Source organism: Etheostoma cragini, chromosome 10 (genome assembly GCF_013103735.1).
Source record: "Etheostoma cragini isolate CJK2018 chromosome 10, CSU_Ecrag_1.0, whole genome shotgun sequence".
In the NCBI taxonomy this organism is placed as follows: domain Eukaryota; kingdom Metazoa; phylum Chordata; class Actinopteri; order Perciformes; family Percidae; genus Etheostoma; species Etheostoma cragini.
Window position 1 is genome coordinate 20715038 of NC_048416.1, and position 26176 is coordinate 20741213.

Sequence of the window (26176 nt, forward strand, 5' to 3'; positions counted from 1 at the left end):
GAATAAGAGACAGAGAGAGAGAGAAAAAAGAGAGGCTTTAAAGTAACACTTTTTCTTTCAAAAGAGTATCTGTTGATTTCATGTATTATCAAATCTCTCGAAGGAAGACCATGCTATTCTTGCAAACAAAAAAATACAGAGAGAACATTGCAAGTGGTTATGTTTTTCTTCTCTCTAATGTGCAAAACAATCCAAACCTGTGATACCAAAAAATACAATAAAAACAAATTGTGGTCTTGCTGAACCGCATATACATATACTTACATACACAGGCTGTAAACATTTTTTAGACATCAGTAAAATATGAGGTGCAAAAATCTGCTTAAAATGATTATTTTGAAGAACTCCCTTAATATTCATTAATACACCATTACTTGACGCCTCTCTTTCTCTTGACCAATTTTTAGATTTATTTCTAAAAGTGCTGTTTGGTTTGGTAACACTTCTCTCATCCCCTCTGGCCCCATTCACCACAAGCACTTGGCTATGCATGTTCATTAGCAGCCTCGCCATCATTAACACAAAGGCATGCTGGGAAAGAAAGTCCCAATGACCTTGCTCAGAGGGGTGGAATGGAGCCTCTGATTCCTCCTTTAGGATGTAAATACATCTTCATTAGGCCGTTGTCTCTCTCTCTACCGAAGTATGAGTGTCATTGACTTTTTAAACAATAAAGTGCATTAATTTAGTAGGCCCCACAACACCATCCACCCCCTCGATGAAAAAAAAAACTATATATTTATATATCGAAAGTGACTCTAACATCATCATCAATAGTTTAATGTTTATAAAACACAAATATACAGTATACGCAGAAATTTCTGTTGTTGTTGACTAACTTCCCTTCTTCCCTTGTGTTGTTTCTGCTTAGAAGCTTAGACATCAGCTTACAAAGTGGCATATGCCCTTTGTCCGTCAGCAATTGGTGTGTGCAATGGAGGAAACATTTTGGAAGAAAGGGGTGTGAAGTTTGCCAACATCAATCTTGTTTCAAATTGAACTGCAAAGTTCTAGTTGAATGAATTGCCTTTCAAATGCAGCAGGCCATGGCTACACACATTCAATCCCGAAGTGAATCTGATTTGATCCCAAGAGCCATACAAAGGCACAAGCCACTGATTGATAAAGCAAACTGAGGGGAGATCAGGGTAAAAGAAAAAAAAAGAGAAGTCAATGGAGAAGAGGAAAAAAGAAAGAGAGAAAAGCCGATGGAGCCAAGCGAAGGCAGAAAAGGACAAGAGAAAGAAAGCAAAAGTGGAAAAAACTGTTTTAATGGGAAATAAAACAACCCTATGATGTGGCCAGGTTGATCTACAGTGTCTATTTAATGTCTCATAAGTTGAAAACCAGGGTGGTGAGCGGGAGCAAATAAAGATGTGTGTCGCTGATAACAGTTTGCTCAGCTCTATGTGTGGGTGGTAACAATTTTCCAATCACAAAGCACTCGATGGTGCCAAAGGTGAAATACCTGCTTCAACATAAATGACTGACATGTAGCTTTAACTGTAACTCACAGGAGAAAGAGATACATTTCCCCACACAAGAACTGAAATCAGTTTGTGATATAACAATATTAATATTACAAAGAGGATTAATCCTCACAGTAGAGAAGCTGTAGAACCATGTTAACCAGCTTAAAAACAATATTAATCACTGTGTTGCGCTTTAAATAAACAAAAAGGCTTTGTTTTCATTTTTACTGCAACAGGGTTTCATTAGCTTAAACTGGAGGGATGAATCACTGTGCCTTTATTGGTACAGTATGTCCGCCCAGCAAAATAATTACTTATTTTAGTTATTAGTTATTTTACATACTTATACAGTATGTGAAAACGAATACCTCAACTGCCTCTTGTAAATACCTATTGTATCGTGCAGAGCTACTTTGACCTTTATACAATGCAACAGACACTGTTGATTAAATACAGTGGTTATAACGGACATTTTCAGTGTGAATGATTTGTGATTTAGATAGGCGGTTAAATGGGTTACTTTTTTAAAACATGTGGTTGCCTGTGTTGTCCCAAAGTGAGATAAAATTCAATGATGCCAGTACTCTTAATCAGTGATATGTCAATGGCCTTCACACCCAATAACTGGCGTATGTGTTGAATTTTCAATCAGGCCAAAGCACCATCATATAATAAGTGACAATGAAATAAAAAAAATAAAAAAAACACTTTGAGAAGATTGAAGCTGAGCTTAAAAATCCCTCTTGATTATCATTTCCTTTTCTTGGAAAAACTCATTAAACGGTGAGACTCATAAAAGCAGCGGGGGAGATGACAGTCTTACATTCTCAGTTGTTTTAGAGGCCTCTGAGCGCAATAAGCATCTGAAAATTGGGGGCTGTTAAAGTGTTTCTTTTTTTCCCTTTTTTTACTGCTAAAGTGTTGTTCTTCAACAATGCAAGGAACAAGCAAGACTCCCAAGGAACATGGAGTTAACAGACGCCTCTTTGCACCATTTTCTTAGGGCAGCTCTGCAGGGAGGGAATTTACACCTGCTTGCCTCATCTTTTACGATACACTAGCCCCCCGAAGTGTGCTTTACTTATAAATATCCACATCTTAGATGTGGCAAAGATGGAAGTACCACAAAGAAGCATAGAAATGTGTGTGTGCATGTGTGTGTGTTAGAAAAAACAGGGGCAATATCACAGACAAATGAAGTTGGTTTTCACCAGTGACTTGTTTGTCAAATCAGCACAAAGGATTTATGGTCCGTGGTTACAGCGAGAGTACAAGACCTCAGGAATTAATCTAGCGAGACTCCGTCTCTCCACCTTATCCTTCGACACTGCTTTAAACTACAACCAACACCGGTTAACCAACTTGACTTGAGAGGATGGAAGACTCGCGACCCAAATAGGTCAGATTCAAAGCTGAAATAAGGTGGGGATCTTTCGACAAAATGTTTTATGTTCAAGCACATTTATTGTTACACATCCTCAGATGGCAAGCATTTGAAAGACTATACTGCATGAATCATGAAACATTATTTTTTTGGAATACCAAATCTAGGACCTTTTTTTGCAACACCATCTTCATCAAAGCCCTTTTCAATGACTTTCAACTTCACTGAAACATTAAACAGCATTTTTCATTCATGAGAAAATCATGTTCACTTTCAACAATTGAGGGAAAAGAGCTGATTCAGTGAAGTCGCTGCAGGGGTAATTGATAGAGATCCAGCGAAGGTAACTCCTAGGGGAAATGCTGGATCATGAATTCCTACCCTGCCAGCGGGAACACGAACTATCTATAGTGCTTTTCTTTTAAACCCCAGTGGGTGAGAAATTGAATTTAATAACAATTTTAAAGGGACATTTAAAGCTGAATTAAAGCCATGTGCCTATTAAGCTTAAAATGGTAAGTTGCATTGAATTGTTAGACCGTATTTGAAATTGTATTTCATATCAGCAGGTGTGCTCTGCAAACATGTTGATTTACTAACACAAAATATTAAATGTATCTATCAATAAAAGGTTTAAAAAAGAACACAAAAAAATATTAGGTATTGCAAAGGTATCAGAGAGTTCAGTCAATTACTTCAGAAATGTCACAGAGCATGTATTAAAATATCAAATGCATGGCAGACATCCTCCTATAAGAGAGGCCTATCCCTGCCACTTCATTAAGCCATGCAACTGTTCTTTCCTACCACATTTTCCTTCCATCTGTATTATGCTGGCAAATCACCTTGCGGCAGCAGAGGCAAAATTGCTATTCATTTCACAGAACCAAACGAGTTGAGTCTAGTTTGTAGACCTGGAGTTTGTGAGAAAAGACAGAGCAAGAATCTGACTTATGTCCAAACAGACAGTGGGAATATGGGAGAAGTTGGAGGATTCTCTATAGTTATGTCCACACACTGTTAAAGCTCAGATTTGACTGTTCTGCGCTTGACAGGGCTCTGACTTCTACCCTCCCACTGCTGCTAGAATTAGAGGAGTGCACCACAAACACAAACACAAACACACACACACACACACACACACACACACACCCTGTCAAACAAGTGGAAAACACTCAAATTGTCATGGGAGGAAGAAAACAAGTGCCTTCACACACGCTTTTCCATACAAAACCCAACTTGCTTTGTAATGCTTGTGTTATTCATCAGCATGTTAGGTAGCTTGGTTGTGTATCTGCGAAACAAACTGGCCAGGACAAGGAAACTCCCAGAGCTTTCTTCACAAAAGCCTCTCGTCTTCCCTGATGGAAGATTGGCCTATTGGACTGGAAAAGGCAAGAAGCAAACCAAGCATAACTGCTCTCGGTTCAAGTGTGTGCACATCCACGTGCACACACAGAAACACTGATCTGAAGCTGCTCAGGAGGTACAAAGATCAAATGCAATGTGTGGCCATATTGCATCTCCAGCTTTCTCAAAGACACAAACATAAAAACACATAAAAACACTGCACTAAGAGCATTGGTATCCTTAATTGGCAGAGAGAGCACGCATAGATGGTATTCAAATGCAGTGGGAAAAGTGCTTGGTTTTAAGATAATTAACATTTCAGTGAGAAAAATGGCTTCTTAAAGTGTCACAAGATGAAAGTGATTTGGCATCTATTGCCTGAGAGGCTAAATGAAGCATCTCTGTGTGGATTAATTAAAGAAGAGGTGAAGAGAGATGACGCCTCCTTACCTTTGCTCTGTGACGAGAAGCAGAGGGAGAGCTGAGCAAATAGGTCAGGATTCTCAAACTTCTCTTCTTTGACTTTGATCCAGAAGCAATTCTCTGCCATTTCCTGAGGCACTATCTGCAATGACACAAGGATTCCATTATCACCACAATCAGAGACCGCCATTTCACCAACCTGCCACTCAAAAAGTTCTTCTCACTGGAGACAGGCTTTGTGTGTGTTTTTGTGTGTGGACACACACGTGTCCTTGTGTGTTCATCCTTAGCATTGGAGTAGCAAATACAACAAACAAAAAAGACCAAAGAAAAAGACGAGTCCACAGGGTTAAATACGTCCTTTTATGTGATGACAAAGCACACAAATATGACCACGTTTGTGTGAACCATTCACATCAAAGCTCTTGTTGACCTCGCCTGAAATAAGAGATGGTCCGATACCATTTGTGGCTTCCCGATACCGATCCTGATACCTGAATTTGCAGATCGGCCAATAACGACTTCTGATCCAATACCAGTGTGTCATATATTTTATTACGTTTCAACAACTGTATACTACTATTCCTGGACGGATGTCATATGATTTCTATTTTTGTTGTTGGTCTGGCTCAGGTTAAACCCTCAATGAAATGAAATGAGATGAAAACAATGAATGCCACAGAACTTTCTTTTATTATCCAGTGTGACAGTCAGTCATAACTGAAAATTAGCATAAATAAACTACTTTTATGTAGATTTTCTTTAGGGCTTTATTACATGGTATCAGACCAGTGTATAAACTCCAGTACTTCCCGATACCGATACCTGCATTTTAGGTAGTATTGGAGGCAAACTCTACCTGAAATGTAATGAAATATGTGAATGTCAGCTTGCAGCACAAACCCTCAGCGAGCCTGTTTATTTACTCCTCCTACCTGCCTGAAACAGCAAAGCCCTGCAGAGGCAATCAAGCACCTACATTACAGTACAGTGAGGTGATAGCAGGCCACAGGGATGCTTTCACACCCCTCGTCTTTCCTTCCCTCCATTCTTCTAAGTAGATATTAGAGTAGGAGTCTAAGAGAGATTTAGACATAAACAAACCAATTTGACATACTGCAGTTATTACGAGCTAATAATATGTGTGAAGCAACACTACATCTGGTGTGCATTGTGTTAAGTGCTATGGTGAAAGCTCTTATGAAGGTCCTGGACTAGCAGCTGGTCTGCTGCCGTTAACCTCCTCAAAAGCACAGTAATTGCCTGAGAACCAAATAACTTTCTGACCAAATTTCTATTACATATTGTTTACTGTTATATCACTGTAAAGAACTACTTTTTAGAATTACTTTTGAATGATATTGTGCTATACAAAAACTCAAACTTAACAAGAATATCAGCCTTGTGAATGTGTCAAATGTGAAAGAACATCTTTTTTCATGCACATGTCACAATGGGTTTCTTGAAGAAAACAAACTAATCAATATATTTTCCCAACAAAATAGGTAAAGCTAAGTAAAAACAAATGTTGTAGCTAAAAAGATAAGAGAGTGGGAAAGTACACCGTTCTACAACAAAATAACCTGAAACAACCCTAATGAAGGACGCTTATAGAATCTGTAACTTATCTGAACTCAGGGACGGACTGGCACCAAATACCGGCCTTGGCATTTTTGCCCAGACCGGCCCAGCACATAAGATCACAAATACCACCCGTCCTTGTGCTCTCTGAATGTGTATAAGTACTCCCACTCCTTATATATATATATATATATATATATATATATATATATATATATTATCATTTTATGACTGTAGAGGCCCTGTGCTTTCAATTTCTGAAGAGGTTGTGAGGAGTTTTTTTTCTGCCAATGCAGATATTATTGCTTATTATTAAATGTAGGCTAATTTGTTGAATAAAAGGTTGGCTAATATAGCCTTACAATAATAAAACGGTGAGAACATCATCAGTCAAAACTCCCGATACCCGCGCACTTAGCCAAACTAATGCAATCATACAGTATAGCAAGCCTACTTCTTCTATGGTTGTAGTGTTATTATCAACAGTTTGTCCACCACTTGTTTTTGGCTCAGTTTAATCAAGGGGCAACGTGTTTTCAGGGGAGTTCTGCTTACCGCAGGTTGTACCCTCACTCCCTCATCTCTGTCCCTCCCTCATCTCTGCCCCTCTCCTCCAAACTCTCCTCCTCACTGTGCATGCGGCTGACACCATCACCACTATCACTGTCATCAGCCACGGGAGCTGACGAAGGTCATGCTACTGCCGAAAACAGGTCTGTCAATTTGGCAGCGTCTGCCTGTTTATTTTAATCCCGCAGCTTCTCTGCACCTCCCCTAGCGCCACTTCACAGCTAGCTGGTGCTGCTGTAGCGGCACGTTCAGCACTTTGGACGTTGTCGTTCGTGTCTGTATCCCCAACCGTAGACGTAAAAAAGGTTTGTCGTCTTTGGCAACGTTGCTAAATACTTAAGTTGTCTTTTCAATTTTTTCTTTAATTGAGCCTCTTGGGTAAGTTTGTTGCATTTTCGCGTTGAAACCTGTCTTGCTTCGTCTTTGTTTGTGTACTTTCCAGTTCTCCTGTCACTGTATAACCCAAAAAACTCGTCGGCCCACCGGGAAAGTGCCCGGTATGCCAGATGGCCAGTTGACCCTGGTGTGAACTCCTACTTTGTGAATCTAGTTAAAATAATGAAACAAAACAACCTAACCCACCTAGCAGTTACAGCCCATCTTCCTAGTAGACTAAGACTTCTCTTCATTAATCCTTTTGGGATGACTCCAGCAAAGAAATTTAAACTTCCAGCAGCAGTTTTGGCAAGAATACAGTATAGAAGACAGTGTAGAGATAACAATAATAACAGTAATAAAAATAGTAATAATAATAATAACAATAAAAACCTTTGGCTATAAAAAGACATAAAAAGGGTGCTGTTGACGAATACAAGGTAGATATAGCACTAGAAAAGTCCCTTAGGAACTGGATTTGTCACAGATTTGTTTATAAGGTCTACTCCAAATGCATGAATGACCACAAAAATTCAAGATATATTCACACGCATAGCATAGAAAGATGTTGCGTTATTGTCTACACCTGACATTGATTTAAATAGAGTATTGGGCCAAAAGACTGAATAAATAGCTTGTGAAAATGTATTGATGTTTTTTTTTGGGGGGGAGTCTAATTTTCGTTATTTCACATTTAGCCTGGTGCATAAATCTTGGGCATTCCTGTTGGGATTGACCAGAATAAAGATGCCATCTCTATGTTAGAAAGAAAATTCTTCTATCTATTTGTTACAACTGCTAAACTTAAAACATAAGACTGTCTCATGGTGCTCTCTAGGTTATAAGTCATGTCCTTCATCTTATTGTAGCCATGCCTTAATTAGCATCATGACATTATATGCATTTTTATTATTTTATGGGACATAAATCATAATTTCTGTTTTCAGAAATTCAAAAGTTCAATGGCCAAAATGGCAGCTAAAAATGTGTATCTGTTGTTTGAGTTGGCCTTTGGACAGTCCCATACTTAATCTTGACAAATAACTTTCTGTGGGAATAACTGACATATATGGAAGTGCATGCAGGGAAAGAAAAAGCTCATGCTTATTTAAAATGCATTCAGAACTTAAACAAAGCTGACATTTCACAATGTGTGCCTAAGCTTGTCTTTTCCAATGTGAGTGCCTTATACTACTGCTCCTGAGTAAGAATTCACTGTCACCATATCCTTTGCTCGACTGAAGGACTTGTACTTGGACTTGGAATTGTGATTTAGAACCTGCCCCAATGAGTGTAAACATGTCACTTTGGCTACAGTGTGTAGAGTAAGCATGTATGTGTGCTAGATTGTATTTTCGTACGTATGTAAGACGTGTGCATTATGCATGTCCAGTAATAATGGACAAAGATTCTTGTATCAAATCTTTGTGATTCATACTCTTTTCCGACATGTATGGAGTTGTGAAAGGGAGGGGATGTAGGTAAAAAAAAAAGAAAAGTATCTTCTCTTGCCACTTCCTTTTTAGTACAACCAAAATGTATTTGGTCTTTTCACTCCCATACTTCCATATTCGTACAGAGAGAAGACAGACAACTCATGTCCCATTTAATCACCACAAGAGACACAGATTGTTTTTCCTCAGGTGGTTATGAATTTCATTTGCATCAACAAACTACAATTCCTGTGGAGACAAGGTCAATGCACCTGCACATTAACCTCTGCACACTTCCCAGACAGTGGGCATTTGCACACCACTGCATACACAAAATGTGCAAAACCCCACTGCACAAGAAAATGACAAACAATATATAAAATATCACAAAACACAAAACTCCAGCTGGTATTAAAAGACAAAAATATATATATATATATATATATTTTACTGTTTACACAGGTTTGACATTCTATCCTGCTGTATGACACTATTAATCATTTTACCTCTCGCAACACAAACTCCCACACACAGAGAAGCATTTGCATACATGGCATTTTAAAGAGCCCTTCAAGTGACAGAAATTCATCCTGCAACATGCTGTTTGAAATGACGTGCATTTCCACAGTCCTTTCTCTCACCAACTACACCATTGGTTTACTGTTGAATCCTTTGAAATGGGTGTTGAATGTTGAATACCGTGGCTAAACAGTTGTTTTGCATTGGTAGAGTGTATTTGAAAAGAGCTCCTTTTGGTTTGAATGTTTAACTTTGCATTGTGTATTGTGTAGGGTTACTTCAAAAACCCTCTCAAGCCAGTGCTAAATGGCGGCATGTGTTATTGTAAAAAAAAAAAAAGACTGCATAATATTTCATGTCGACAGTGGAATATTGACAGTGGAAATTATTTCCCTTGCAGTCTCCATTAACCAATACTATCAGTGAACATACGAATATAGGTTGCAGTGAATCAGAGCTCAGGTTATCATACCTTTGTCCAGTTGACCCTCTTCATCACAGTTTCAGGCTTGTAGGTCTTCTTGGGCTCCAGTCCATAAGGCAGCTTGACGACAGGCAAGGCAGGTGGGCCCCCGAAGAAAGGCGGAGGAGGCGGACCCCCACATCCGGGAGGTGGTGGTGGAGGTGGAGGTCCTCCACCTGGGGGAGGTGGTGGAGGTGGAGGTGGAAGTGTCATGCAAGCGTGACCGGGGAGAGGAGGTGGGGGAGGACAGCCACCAGGTGGAGGTGGGGGAGGAGGTGGGGGAGGAGGAGGTGGAGCTGCTGCACCCCCTGGTAGGGGTGGTGGAGGTGGTGCTCCGGGCGCAGTTGGACCTGTTGCAATCTGCAAATATGGGGAAGAAATGTTAATGATGGCCTACACTTTAAGCGAGGCTCCTTTTGGTTTAATCTAATCTTCGATCTGATGCCACTAACAGAAAAAAAAGCACTAAGATGTTTTGTAGTTTTTCTGCTGGGGAAGAGGCATTTTTGTGCTGTGAAAAACAACATTTTTTGCCTCCATAACTTCAGTATCTTAGTAACTTGCCCTGAGCTTTGACTTTGAGCAGAGAGTAGGGTCAATGCCAGTGAAGAAGTTCACTGCAGGGTTTTATGTCAAGGACAACTAGGTTCTGTGCGAGTGTTACTTCCAAGCTCTGAGCACATGAAGAGGTTGTGTCTCTGCTGTTTCCATGCCTTTACTAACCAAAGAGAGCATGATGAAGTTTAAAGCCGTGTTTGTAGATGTGTTTGCCAAGTTGACTTAAAGTTTTTAAGCAGGATAAGTAAGATGCTTTTCTAAAGATGACCAGATATTGCCTCATTTAAAACACAAGTCATTATAAACAATATTCTGTAAACAAGTCAGATTAGAAGAACATGCTTGCATGAAATACATTTAAATTTGTTTAGTGAAAACAAAAAGTGTTTGTAAACTCTTTTGTTTTTGTGACACCCAGCACCATAAGTAATACACATAGTGGTGCTTGTGTTTAGTTACAGTTTTTTACGTTCCATACTATGACATCAGGTAAGTATTGAGAGAAACAAGTGGAATGTTTAAAAATGAATTTAAACTCAGTGGCAACTGCACTTATTGAAAATACATGAGTAGTCAAGACTGTTTTCTGCAAACTTTACACAATTAATTACACTTACTACATACACGTTGTGACTGGAAAAAGCAATGACTCCTTGAAGCAATTCTAAATACAGTGCGAGGATATGTTCTAGTAAAGGGACTAGACGTAATGGTTGTGTACACTTTATATGAGATCTCAACTAGAGCGGCTCATTAAACAGTAACCACTTCATATGCACATCCTGTGTGATTTATTAGAAACTAATCAATAAACTTAATTTAATCTGGATTTTGTATTTATCGTTTTCTATCTGTTACAATATCTCTTAGTTGGTCCCACAAAATGTGCAATTGTGTCAACGGGTTGCAAAAACTGGACTGAATACATCACTGTCAGCAGATAAATTCATAAATATCAATCGTAGAGCCACAAAAAAAAGACCCTTCAGTGCTGTTGATCATGCTTGCCCATTGGAGACAAAATTCATATTAACACCACTTCTACGGAGAGTTGTGAAGTGTCCAAAGGGTTGGCCGCTTTTGTTTATTATCTCAGTATGTGTGTGTGTGTGTGTATATATATATATATATATATATATATATATATATATATTGAGTATGTATGAAAAACCCGTGATTGACTACTGTTTTAATTTACAAAAGATAAGAATGTTGCTGTCATGAAGTCTTTGTCCTGGGTCTTCACAATGGCAGGCTATTAAACAGTAGACAGGGATGTAATTAGACCCCAGCCTGATAAGTCAAAGTCCTTTCAGTTCTTTGACATATCTTCACTATCACACAATCCACAAACACAGGTAGTCTGTGATAATGGCAATAGAAAAAATGTTTTAGAGACAAAAAGGTTATGCAAATACAACAATTACAGACAGCCAAGCTAAGACGAGGTTTGATCTTTGAAGATGATTAGATGCCAGCTCTTATCCAAAAGACTTTCCACTTACACATTTCCAAAACCAATTCCCCACAACTTTTCCCCACTTGATTGTGTGTACAATGTGATTGGCTTCATATTTAAAGACATTACATGGTGATTTATTACATAATAGCATTGGTGGATTGTTCATTAGGACCGAAATTAAAAAGGTGTTCTGCAAGGAGTTTCTTACACTGATTGCTCAGAGCCCTTCAGTGAAAATCTACATCCAATGATTACATGTCTGTCAATCTCGAGCCCTCTGTGGCCCGTTTTCTCTTTTAAGATTAATATGAGAGAAAGGAAGCAAATTAGCTGCTAAATTAGAGCGCAATTGTTTCCATTCAGAGGGGCCCTCGGACTCTTTATCCATCTCTCTAACTCTCACTCTCTCACTATCTCTAATCTAACCAATTACATTATGACCCTAGTGTTTCAGAGAACCCTTGGGATACAATACCATGGCCATTGGCTTCTTCTTCCTCAGATACGAATACAAACAACTAATACAAAACATATCCATTTTGTAAAGTGTATAATAATTGTGTGTTTTGATTTAAACAACAGCGATTTTATACGGAATTCATATGAGCCAATATCAGACTTTATGTTTTGCATTGTGAGTACAATATGAAAGTAGTCATGATTATGTCAGACAAAATACACACACACACACACACACACACACACACACACACACACACACATCTATCTATAGAGACATATAGAACTATAATTGTCCTATGCTATGTATTGATTTCTAATATTTCTATTATCAAGATTAGCATGTCTAGCATTACTTTCCCAAAGATCAATCCATCTATCTATTTAAATATTTTTTCTTCGCCAGCTTGTAAAGGTCTCTTTGATGCTTTTTGGCTGATGTTCCTTTAGCAGAGCCCATCTGGAGATCTGTGTATGGCAGAAAACTGGGCTAATATGAAATCTAACCTATCCAATTTGAATTTATAGTCTTCTGGACTCAATTGGGAGGCCAGCATGGCAGGTAATTAACTCTGAATGCTATGTGATTAAATCTATGCCCCAATCTCATCTCTGATGGAGAAATTTAATCACAAAGTGTTTACTTATGAAAACGGCATTAAACAAGCAGGAATTGTGTAGCTAAAAACTGCAGCTAGCTAGCTAAACAGTTAATTAATATAATAATATAGATTGCAACTGTTCTATCATTTATCTTAATGGAATGTAGTTATTTGAAGCATTTTCTGTTTTTGTGGATTAGTAATTTCAAGAGAAAAAGCATTCCATCACGTATTGTATCAATTCTTTGTACATTTTGTAAAAGTGCATTTCAGTTTGAGATTGTGGTTTTCTTGCAAATGATGACTGGAGGCCTTGTATGTCAGGTCAAATATATAATATAATATTTACAGATGATTCAAAACAAGGCTTTACAATTTAAAGCACCACCATCACATTCATTGAATATATAAACTGGATTTCCAGGTGATTAAATGTGTGATTATGGCAAGGGCTGCACATACAAAGAGGACACCCACCTTGGCATCAGATTTCCTGATGAGTCTCTGAGCTTCTTTGAGCTTGTCTTTTTCAATAGTTAACTGTGCAAATACAACACAACACGCACACACACACACACACACACACACCATGGGAACACACAATAGATACAGAGGGCAACAGAGAGGAACACATGAGGATGGGTTAGATAGAAAGAGAAGAAGAAGAACACTAGTGATCTAGAACAGTAGTAAACAAAACAAAAAAGCCAGAAAAAAGAGACAAGCAGGGGAAAGAGAATGTCCCTTACACATTTAATGACAAATACAGTATTATATTCCCATTTTGTCTGAATAAGCTATTTGATGTGCAAAAGGCACAGTGTACTTTTACACCTAAAACAAGATGTAATCTACCTTCAAAAGAACATCAGTGTAGAGCAGTGACTGCAGCATGAAAGGAACAAGGCACAGCATCACTGACAGTTGGTGCACCTTCAAAACCCTTCTTTCATTTCCCCGTTTTTTTTTTTGGCATTACAAAATACATTTCAACTTAACACACTTAAATATGTGATGGGCATTGATTTCACTCTGCAGTCTTCGTTTTAGAAATGTACCCATTTTGCTTTGATATTTCACTCTGTGCGACCTTGCTAAAGTAAAGAGGATGGTAACGTAGTCCACAGCAACAGAAACGTAATCTCTTTATGGAGTCCTACAGAACAACTCTTGGACCGTAAATAACTAAATATTTAATGTCTGTAATGGAAAAGGAGATGGGAACTTTTAGTAGGGGGACTTAAAAAAGACATTCAATTTGAAAGAAGTTGAGAAAATGGTGGTTAAGTGCAATATTTAAAGCAAAGAGTTTTGTTCCATCTTTCAGCCTTAGGGATTAAAAGTAAGAGGCTTTGAGATATCTCAGTTTTAACTTTAGCCTAAAAGATTTTCCGCAGGTACAGGACAGTATCTCTCGCTTTCTGAGAAGTCCCGCTCTTTTAACCCCCCTTTTCTGAAGAATTGTTAATATAAGGATGCATACAGTATATAACATATTTAAATGACAGTGAATTTGAACGTACATTTTTGGCTGAACATCTGAATTGGCTCTATACCCTAACAGCAAATCACACATATTAGGAACTACATTGTGAGTTTTGCTGTCATTATCAGTTGAGTTAAATTCTGTAATCAGCCAGGGCGGAAGGCAGCCTGGCAGGAAAAGAGAGAGAAAGTGGTCCACTACACCTCCAACTCCTCTTGGGGCCAAGCTGGGTCAGCTACAAGACAGCCAGGTTGTTAAAACCTATTAATGGGATGGCGCAGAGTTCTCCAATGTACCACTGCAGTGCTACATTATTCATCACACCCTGAGCCAATTCTGAATTCCTTCCCTTTTTTTTGCCTTGAATGGTTTCAAGTAAAGGTTTGGGGAAGGCTGGAGGATTTCTTCTCGTTGTGATTCCTCTGTCCTCTGTTGATGTTTACAGGCAGAACCTCCACTCAACTCAATTGGGGGATAATCAAACAGACAAACAGGCTGCTTGTTACTATTCCAAGGTTCCCAGACAAAGACTCTCATTAAAGGGGTTGGTTCACAAACAAGGTGAAGAGAGGCAACTCAGGCATGCATGTGTTTTAATGTCTGACAAGAAGTCTCTCTCTTGGAGATGAAAGGTTAGTGTTAGCTCCCACTTCATTCATATTCCGCAAAACAACAGTAAAAGCACAGCAGCTTTAATGGACAAACGTGTGTCCTCACGCCGATTTAAAGGTTCTGTGCTCTCACAGTTAATGACCTTCTACAACACTGTGTCAAACAGGAATTAGGTTGCAAAACACACTCTTTCTGCCTAGTCTGCCTGAAGTAGCAGAATCATGACTGTCTGAGAGGATGACACTTGTTTTCTTTATTTCTTGAGATAGCAAATGAATGGTCTATGCGCCTAACACCTGCCTGAAATTAAAAAAAAGAATATAATTCTAAATTGTTATTACAGAACTTGCATACAATAGATTTTTGTTTCTTTGTTAAGTCCTTAAAGCTCCAAAATCAACTCTAATTCAAATAAATGAATATGTGAGGCCAGTTGAAAATCAACTGCATTTTCCCAATCAAATAGATTGACATTCAAAGTAGGTAAGTAGGTTTATGTTCTATCAAAATAAATAGGGGATATTCTAAAGTGCTTATGGCCACATTAATACAGTTTGTGCCAAACTAATTACATGTTTCCCTGCTGATGTTAATGGCTGTTGATGTACAGCTCTCCTAGTGGCTCTTTGAAGGAGCATTCAGACAAACAGTGGAAGAGAGGGCTTGAATCCCTGAGGCTTCTCTGCTCTACACTAACTGTTAATGTACCTCAGTCAGTCAGTCAGTCTTCAAAAGACAGAGTCCTGCCAAGGGCGGGTGAGGGGAAGGTGTGTTATAGGGAAGAACTTGGAAACACAACATTAAAAGCCCCAGCAAGGGAAAGAGGGCAAGCAAAGGTAACACAGCGTGATGCATTCATTTCTGGCAGAAGGTGGAAGACGGAGAGAGCAAGGGAGAAAAAGGGGCGAGCAGACGGAACAGGTGGAGAGGAGCTTTAGATTCTAGATGGTCTCGTTAAAATAGGCGGGCATTAATCAGGAGCGGAGTGAGTGATGAACCAGTTTAGGTAACAATGCAGGTTACAAGAAATGACATAGCATTCATGCATATAAAGTGCTGGAGTGAGAGCTACACATATTATGTTCTTAGGAGGATGTGAGTTTGGCCAGGACAACGGCCAAAGCTTGTACTACATAACGGCATGTTTGGGAACCTAAGGATGATTGCTAGAAGACTGAAATAACAGTATGTTACAAGTGAGAAAACTCCCAGTGATGCTTGGACCACATATTCAGGTACAGTTTATCAGAAAGGGAGTGTAAACCTAAGCAACCAGAGATGAATGTTTAAAAGAAAAAAGCAATCTCTGGTTATAAATGTAGCTGTACCATATTTCATTGCCGGCTTATATTAAATTGCCTAAGCAGGAAGGCAAACTGCCCTTTTGTTCCAAGGAAGCACTAAAGTATTAGAAATTGGGTTAAGGGGGAAATAGCAGTCATTTTCTGTACTCAAAACGGACAGTTTTGCCTGGGAAGAAATGATGTAGAGAGCTAGAAAAGAAATGCAATCCATCTCTGTGATGATAGAATTACATAGGAAAAGCTTCAATAGAGCAATTCGCCCATATAAAGAGCTACAACTTAAGAAGGAGATTGACCCTTTATTAAATCAAATGTTCTTGCATGGACGATAACTCCCACTCACAGCAGCAGAACATCTGTAAGTGAGGTGGAAAGGTATCCTTTTGACCAAATCAGACGTTTTTTTCTAGAGGAGGCATTACTTCTTGTTGCTATGCATTGGATCATTTTATTCTGTATGAGATTGTATTGAATGCTTTTGTATAAAAAAAAAACTGATTAAAATGGCTTCTGGAGTTTTTACTTTCTTCTTTTTCGGAAAACAAAGAATATAAAAGATCTTCAGGGGAATGTAATACTGTTTTGCAGAGTAGTGGAATTTCACTCTATGGATTTACCTGGGACTCCAGCGCCTTGATCTTCCCCTCCAACTCTTTGATTCTCTCTTCCTTCTTTTGAGACTCAGCCTGGGCCTCCTGCCGTGCACTGAACTCCTCATCAAACTGCAAGAAAAGAGACACAAGTATGTCTATGTGCACATAACAAACACATGTACACTGATGGAAACACGCACACACAAACACACAGGTTGGTGAGCGGCACACTGTCTCCATTGAATAGCCACAGGGCACACCAAAAGACACCAAAACATGCCGTCTTACACAACTCTCTGGCCGATTTCTATTCATAGCTCTCATGGCCCTAGAGCCCTGTTGTCCTTTTCTTTGTTTCCTGGCATGGCTTTCATGTATGTTGATGGATCGACCTTTGCAGAAACCGAGCCATGTCGCTACAATAATTTCACTGGCCCAGCAGGGTGCGTGGTGGGCTGGTGGGAAAGGACTCTTAAGAAAAAAAACATCCAGGACCCCCTTGGTGTCGCCAGGTAGTGGCAGTGAGGCTCCTTAAGATACATTTAAATATGCTGCATGTTAAATTGCCAGTTATGTTTTCTCTCTCAAATAAATAAATAGCAATGCAAGTAATCTTTCAAGCAAATAATAAATTTACATTAAATGGAATGTGAGATAAAAAAAGAAACCCTTAGGAATATTAAGGGTTGGCATATAACTTAACTCTGCCCCGGCACTGTGCACAAATAAGTATACATCAGAACATCGGCATTGATTCTTGTAATGCCGATACGGATCATGTAGCGTCACACCCAGGTATTGATCAGAGCATGGGAAATCAATAGCTTGTCTGGGAGCTCTGAGGAAGGAAAAAGCATTCCTGATAGGAGCCGGCCAACCAAAGGGGGCTGTTGGAAGTGATTAATGCCTCACCTTTTTGGAGTACTCCGCAGCCTTCTGCTCACTCTCTTCAACTTTGGCTTTATCCACACACTGATCTGCAAGACAACAGAGCCACAGTCACGAGATCCTTCAAAGGTGTAATGTGCCGCATTAGCTTCTTGAGTGAGATTTTCAATTAGACCTGGGTCTTGTTGTTTTTCAAAGTACTATATTATAGCTTATTTCTTTGAAAATAATTTTTTTAAAGGTTTGTGAGATGTTTTTCAACTTATGGTCATAAAAAATTGCAAGCAAGCATAGGTGCATTTTACGACACCTGAAATGCAACTTTTGTTTTGAGATGTTTTGAGATGTTTGTGATGAAATGCAAAACTCGTTAAATGAAAAAAATAAAATGGAAAAAGTAAATGTGCTCTGGGGAAAAAGAAGTATAACACGAGAAGCTTTGGAGACTGCTGCAAGGACTGTGTTGTGAAAAAGGGACAACAAGGGAAAAGGTGTTTTATTGATAGGATCAATAGCTGCCTCTCACACGGTGAGAGCAGTCATAGCAAGCGACCCGTGGCTCATGCAGATGGTTTTCCCTCCTCTTCTCTTCATTTATACTGACAAAAAGTGTCCTTAAATAGTGGGACTAACAACCTTAAACTATGAGCTCATACTTGTTACTTAAGGGTGTGTCTCGAACAAGAGAAAAATCTGTCAGAGTTTAAAGCACAGAACTAAATCCGTGTTTTTGACAATTTTTTTCTTTACTTTTCTTCAAATAACTGTTTTCCAAAAGTTTAGTGTGCCTAGCGTATTTTCAAATCATGTTGACGAATCATCTAAATGAGAGTGTATGTGCAAGTTTTAAGTGTAAATTATTGTTAGATCACACATTACGCAACACATTTTCAGTCTAAAAAGTAATTCATAGGATACAGCACCCTAATGTGAATGTGAAAAAAGCAAACAACAGAAAAGATGAATAAAAAAGTGTTGGAAGGCACCTTTCGCTAAGCCATGGCATCTGTAACAAAACACATCCTTGAAAGTATTTTGTCAACTGATTAAATCTCAGTAAAGTGAGTGACAAAATGTATTCAATGCTGCGTCAGTCCTCTGTGGATAGCTTTAGAAACTTTTAATGACCCTTTGTTGGCAAGTCACAGAACTGTTAGTGACACAACAGAGCGACACAAAATGGTGTTATTTTTTTTTTTTTCGTTTGAAAGAAATTCTCCATTAGTGCATTAATGCTGTGCAAATAGATGTTTGCACAGCATACAAAGTAACTGAGGAAAACTACATTAAAAGTAATTCTGAACTAGCTGATCTCATTTCCACCAGATATAAAGTATTATTTATCAATAATTAGCTGACCCCATCTTATATGTCAAGCCACTGTGTTTGTCAGAAGAATCTTAGGAGGACCTGGGAGAATAATGAAATTGACTGCTAGGTATGGAAACATTTTTACGTAACATTTGTTTTCATCAGTCTGCAGCACATAGTGTAACAAGAAAAAAAAGATCTTTCAGGATCTGAACTAAGTCTTAAAGACTTTCATTACACATTGCAAACTTTTGCCAACAAATATGTCAAACTAATGAGTGTAGATATGTGAAGCAATTCATAAAGTACCAATCAGATGAGTGAAGTCCACGTCCAATCTTTTACTGTAGCCAAAGTCAGGGTCCATTCCACTGCGATGCAGGACCACCTGAGACACGCATTCTTCTATCACCTTGTAATACTGAGGCCTGAGGGGTCATGAAACATAAAGCAGAACAATTAGACAAGCCACAATAAAATATGAGTGACACAAACTCTACAAGGCTAATTAACCACAAATTATTCCCTCATCCAAGCTAGAGGTCACAAAATGTCATGTCAAAAAGGGTGCTGCTGGAGAAAAAAGGCACCCCATTAAATTTGATCACTTGCTTCACCCCGATCATGAAATTAGCAGATTAATGGACACACAGAACCCACGTCTATGTTAGTCTGTCCATTTCAAGGTGACAGACGGTAGCCAAGGCTACGCTTGCCCTCTTGCCTAATTTGCAATCATCTTTGCCAATTAGAGCAACCATAAAAACTGAAATGTAAATCTAATCAGAGTAATGTGTGTAATTGAAAGCACAATGACCGGGAAAACATGTCAGCCAGTTAGGAGTGTGACTGAGTGCTTGGTGTTGTCGAGCAGGGTGTGTGAATCAGCCTAAGAGTCCTATTACGCCACACAGGTTGGTATGTGACCTTTTCACAGCAACATTATCAACTTTAATTGCAAGTGACATTTATCAAATACAATGGCTGCTTAAACTGAGCTCCTAACTGAGAAATAATTATTTTGTAAGCATGACATTGACCATAAGTTGATGGTTAAAATCGCAAAAGAAAAGACTTTCCATTTATTATAAATTGGAAGTTCAGATTTGAACTGAGGTTTTAGATCTAGAAAATTAAACCTTAATGATGGTCACAACATTATAAATAATGCCCTAAATCACTTTTAAAAGAACAATGCCCTAAACCTGGAACAACAGCAATCACAAGTGAAAACTTCATCTGCAAGTGGATGTGACTTATTTACTAATCACAATTCTGGTACAGCGGTATAAAATCTGGAATCGGGGTGGAGTGGGATGAGTATTACTAATAGGAGAACAAAGTATCAGCACCTGGAGAAAGGACAGTCTTCTGATTCAATGATCACATAAACTCCTTCCATCTCATTTTTAAATAAACAATTTTCTAATGGTCACAGATTAGAGTCCTTCTATGACTCCCAAAGCACAAATATACAGTACAACACTCCAAATATCCTTCCATTGGCAGCTGACAATGCCGATGTTCTTTTTTAGAAAACAGTGGTATCTTTGGAAAGTCCTTATTTGGCATATCATATATTACAACATTAGGAAGATGACAAAGTTAACACAAGTTCGACAAATCCCTCTGTGACGACTTGAATGCCCTTTTAGCTTCTTGAGATTGTTCAATAGATTTTTGTGATAATAATTGAAATACAGGGATGTAGAGGAGATTTTATGATAACTTTGATGCTGATAAAGAACTCAAGGTCTGATCAAAGCCTGCCCATCTGATGGTTCTGCATGAAGGGAAGGAGCACTAATGTTAGAAAAATGTAATAATTGATTTGAGCGGCAGAGCTGAGAACAGAAGTGTCAGATGTTATTTTGTGTACCTAAAAAAACACATCTTTCTAAGTATGTGTCAAAAGGAAAAGGAATGTGATAAACAGCAACTTATAATCAAAATCAAATGTAATGAAGTTTAATTCCAAGACTTATACTTATAATTCAAAGGGTATGTTCTATTGGTACCTTGTGGGTGGACAGGACTTATCACGTTATGAACAGAAATATGAAAGAACACAAAATTCTGAGCCAAAGCAAATAAGAATAATTCAGCATTTAGGTGCACTGTTTTGAAAGCATGAAATGCCATACATTAAGCTTGAGCTGGTGGATTCGCCCACTCATGATTGGAACCCGCTAGTGAAAGCTCACACATCGCCTTGCGTGGCTTAAGCACTGTGGCACTTGGCTTACAACTGTCACCAATGTACACCACATTATTATCTCAATAAGCCGCCGTATTTTCCCTTCGTTCTCCATCCTCTGCCACCACCAAGCAGATAGAGGCTGGGTGGAGATAACTGGAGACAGAGAGAGTGACCCAGAACTGTCAGGCCCCTCCACAGTGGGCAGGGCTGGGCTCCAGATGCTAGCGTATGTCCCGTGCATCATTCCCCACCTCTTCTTTTACTTTGGCACCTTCATTTCTTTAAATGATAGCTTGCAGTTCAGCACAGCCCCAGCCACTTGATCCCGCTCTGCTCCACATAACCAGTATAATCCCCATATCACTAGGCTCCAAAAGAGCAGATCTGCTCTATATTTACTGGGTGGGTTTGATGTGCTCCCATTCATTAGGTCTGCAGTGTTAGATTAATTATCAAAAATAAACCATGCCCTGGAGGGGAGCACAACAACTAATGTTGTGTTAAGAGGAATGACAGTAGACAGAGCACTCTGCCTGCTGTAGACCTTCTTATTATTAGAACCATACGTATTATATTGTCGTATTATATTGTATTATTCAGTTAATTATCATTTAATATAGATTGTTACTTGACACATGAATCAAGGTACCAAGTGTGGTATTGATTCCAATGAATCATTGATTAAAAAAACAACGTAATCTTTTACCTAAGATAGAATATTATAAGCACTGATGCATTCCTTTGATCACTAAGCCAAAGTCTGTCACTTGTTAATACAACATACATAAGCTAAACGCTCTGACACACCAACCCGACGGCCGACCTTCGGCATAAAAGGCGGTCGGACTGAGTTGGTCAAAAAACTACTTCGGAACACACCAAAGCAACACCGACTTGAGAGTACGTTCTGCGTGTGCGCGAGACGTAAGACGTCTCCTAACAACGGCGCTAATCTGTATTGTTGCCCAAAAAATTAAAACCGGCAGGTGATTGGATGAACACGTCACGTGTGTCTTGTTTCTCCGGAATTTCAAAGCCAGACCTTCATGGCAGTTCTTTCTGAATACGATCTCATATTTTACAAAAATAGTTCAGCAAAACGAGTTTGTAAAGACATTTTAAGCAAGAAATAGGCCATGCAGTTGCTGAATCTGTCTTAATTTCAGATCAAACGACCAAAAGTCAGTTTAAAACATAGTCATATTTATAGAGGTATTTGTCACGCTCATCCCGCTCCTCTTTCTTGTCTGGGTTAGCGCTCCACCAATCAGATTGGTCATTTAGTTTGATTGCCCGCCTTCCAATTCAACATGTTAAATCATTCCAAAGGAAGTTTGACGGCTCTTCCGACGGACGATGGCACAGAACACATCAAACTAACTCGAGTCGCTGACCTCGCCAGACTGTCTGACGGGTCAGGTTGGTGTGTCAGAGCCTTAAGACTGCACCTTTAAATGATTTCAACTAGAGTCATGCATTGCTATCACACATTCTCTATTCGCCTTGTGCCAAGCTGACAGAATATTATACGTATTCTATACTACTACCCAATTCTGACCACAACATAAAAAAGGTGTTAACTTCAAAGGTGAAGGCAAAAAAAAAAATAGATAGCATCTTTTGAAAATATCTGCATGTACTGTAGTACTGCATCTTCCATCATCCTAAATCACACAGCAGTGATGTATGGGGAATGAAAAGCCTCAGTCAGAATGAATTCCTGCCGTTAATGTCTGTGTGTGTACGTGTGTTTGTCCTTGCATTTGTGATGGATTTATTTTCCAAAAATATTATCTTTCAAAAGACCATCAGTTTTTGTATTGTTTTTAGGAGCGCTGGTCCTGATCCTTTCTTCTTGCTGGCTCACAGAGGGGTAGATGGACATTGGAGCCGCGGTGAACGTGGCTGTAACAGCTGGTTAATGTGAAATCTATTTCTCACTTCCTATGAATAGATGTGGAATACATTATTCATAACTCCAAGGGAAACGCAACTTGTCTAGGGTAAATTTGTCTTCTTCCTAGCATCCTCTCTCCGTCTTCCTTTTTTTGGTCTTATTTCTGCAAAAAGGTCTGACAAAACAGACCTCAATTTGTCACTCAATTTAAGCCAGTTTATCTGATGTTGCTCACTGAGGTAGAGCAACACATGTAACCTTCCAACTGTCCTTTAGACATTGTTCCCACCAGGATAATAAAGAAGGTTTAAATAATATCATAGGGTTGAGTCTACTTACTTTTTTTAAATTCTTGTCTTAGTTTAGGTTCAGTCCCAGCTGCCTTTAACATACTGTGGTCATAGAGTAGCCTCATTTTGACCCCACAGTGTGGTCCAATTTAAGACCAGTCTCTCCTCTGCCTTTTCTTTCAAAGGTTTTGGAAAGTGTTGTTGTATACAGTTACAAGGCTTTTTAACAACAGCACTCTGTGTTTCAAAACATCCAATCTGGTTTCAGATCACATCACCGCACTGAGTCTGCACAGTTGAGAGTACACAAGGATATTGCTTTGTGTGTAGATGCCGGGATTCCTGCTGTATTTGGTGCTTTTGGACCTCACAACGGCTTTTGATGCAGTGGTCCTTCTCTCGTGCCTTCAGCCTTGTATAGGCAGATGAGGCTCAGCACTTAAAGTCCTCCTAGTATGGTCATTTCCAGGTTCATAATTGTATTTAGAGGTAGCCAGAAGCAGAGTATAAGGGCATGCCATGCCAGCAGCAAGGCGAACATGTGTTGCAAAGTGACGCACATTTGTCACGGAAGTAAAGGCTGGACTACAATAGAGCTGTTTGGAGGAGTTTGTGATGTGTGATTTCTGTTTGAGATGTTCAGTCACTTTATAAACCTATAAAATGCTCAAAAATAATATATAGGAATACAATAAAGGAATGGGAAATTGCCAAAAAGCATCATATGAACACTTTAAATGGTTTAGCTCCTACAGTATTTTGCAAATAGGAGCTTCTCTGTCATGATTGGTGACTTCTCGTCACCTGCTCCTCTATCTTGCAGGGTACCTCAGCGTTCAGTTCTTAGCACCGTCCTGTTTACATATGTTGCCTTTAGGGGCTATTATAGGGAAGCACAACTTTTCACTTCATTGTTATGAAGATGATTTGCAAATGGATTTGCCTGTGAAACCTAATGACAGTGTTGCACTAAACTCCCTGCTTAGTTGTATATGACATACAATATTAAGTTGACATTAAGTTGATATTAAGATGTGGTTTTCACATAACTTTCTTTGAATGAAGATATAACTGAGTGTATTATCTTCAGTACTTTATGCATGTCAACCAGTTTGGGAGCTCTGGCTTCATACACTAAGCCAACTGTCAAAAGTTTGGGGGTGACATTTGTTTGCGGCATGAAACTTGACAAGCAGATCAGCAATGTTGTTAGAAAGAGCTTTTTCCAGCTGTGTCTCCTGCTAAAGTTAAGCCCTTCCTTTACAGGCATGATCTAGAAAAGGAGATTCATGCCTTTATTAGTTGAAGGTTGAATTACTGTAATGCTCTTTATGTTGGTCTAAATCAAACTGCCATATTGCGCCTTCAACTTGTGCAAAATGTTGCTGCTTGCTTTTTAACAAATACATCTAGACGTGCACACATCACTCCCATTGTCTATGCCCTACATTGGCTCCCGGTGGGTTTTAGAATCAGTTTAAAGATTTTATAGTTTGCTTTCAACGCCTTAAATGGTCTGGCCCAAGTTACCCACTGGCATTCACATTGTTACAGATGTAGTAATTACCCACCGACATTCACATTATTACAGATGTAGCTCTTTTTGGTTTCTTTAGAATGGTGTTTAGTACGTAGTAGTGGTGTGACAATTTCCTTCTCCTCCTCCAGTTTCTATGTACCTTTTCCGATTTGACTGTTTTTTAGTATTCATTATTTGTGTTGTTATGTTGTTTTATTTTTGGTTCTTGATGTAAAGCACTTTGGACACCTTCTGGTTGCTGTATAGTGCTCTATAAAAACAATTGACTGGATTTGATAGATTGACTGATTGATGGAATTTAGAGGAATGACATCCTTCCTGCTCAGAGAAGGGCATATTTAAACTACATTGTTTTATATATGCTTGCATGGTCGGGTTTAAGCATTCTGTTTTGTATATTATTTTAATATACAAACCATTTAACCATATTTTAATATTTTATTATTTGCATGTATCAGTATTATATTTAAGTCTATGTTTTATCAAATTGTAAGACCACTTTCTCTGCTCAGATAATGGACTTGATATTTGAAGACAACAGTTCTAGGTAAATGACAAAGGTGACAGTAATATAACGGAAATTCAAGTTTCAAACATCAAAAGGTCTCTTACGTTTGGGAGGATAATTGTAAACAACAAATTTAAATCTGGCTTTTACTTCTATGTGTTCAATGCTAAATACATAGACCCACATATACCAAAACTATTTCTTGTAAGAAATAACATAAATATCTTCAGAGTGCTGTATGAGGCATTTCATATCTACTGTGAAAAACAAAGAAAAAACAAAGCAAAGACTATCGATGCACACTGACATCCAGTAGCGCCTCATGAGGTCATCAGTCAATAAGTAATAAAGAAGTAGAAATCTTACCTGATGTAATAGTCATTTCTGATGAGCAGAAGGTGCTGAAGGACTGACAGGAAGTAGGTCTCTGAGCCAGTGTCTTTCACCATGTTGGACAGGAGATGGTACACTTCATTCATATCAGTACAAGAGCAAGGTTAAGGAAAACAACTTCATAACAGTTTTAGGCTTGAGGTTTAGGTGAATTCATTAAACTTCTTGTGGGAAAAAACAATTTGAGATCATTATTCAGGTGCATTCAACTCATCGGAAACATTTACATTTTTATTATTCTCGTTTTGTTTGTAACTACTCATTTATTTCCCCTCCTCACCTCTGGTTTTCTGATAGGTGTTATCGTGCAAAAGCATATGGAGATGTGATTACTCTTATCCATTGACTCTCCGGGGAGCTAAAACAGTGTAAACAGCTGACTTGAGGAAGGAGACTGGTATTGTGGAATGCTCCCCGCGGTTTACCTGGCACTACGAACCTTTCAAAAGAGAGAAAAACTGATGAGGAGCCAATCAATCGCAGAGCAAAAATATGGTTCAGCT

At 38.8% G+C, this 26176-nt stretch overlaps 1 protein-coding gene across 7 annotated transcripts in view; it reads right to left on the bottom strand.

Annotated features, from left to right (window-relative positions):
- diaph2 (diaphanous-related formin 2) overlaps positions 1–26176 on the bottom strand; it is a 384094-nt gene that overhangs the window by 232464 nt on the left and 125454 nt on the right. For 6 of the 7 annotated variants that reach the window (XM_034884276.1, XM_034884275.1, XM_034884280.1 and 3 more), the window contains 7 exons: positions 25647–25763; positions 19155–19273; positions 17559–17623; positions 16671–16775; positions 13129–13191; positions 9580–9930; positions 4657–4771 (listed from right to left, as the gene is read on the bottom strand). In XM_034884276.1, the coding sequence (XP_034740167.1) occupies positions 4657–4771; positions 9580–9930; positions 13129–13191; positions 16671–16775; positions 17559–17623; positions 19155–19273; positions 25647–25763 (935 nt within the window). The remainder of the gene's footprint in view (positions 1–4656; positions 4772–9579; positions 9931–13128; positions 13192–16670; positions 16776–17558; positions 17624–19154; positions 19274–25646; positions 25764–26176) is intronic. The other variant, XM_034884277.1, reaches the window with a different exon arrangement.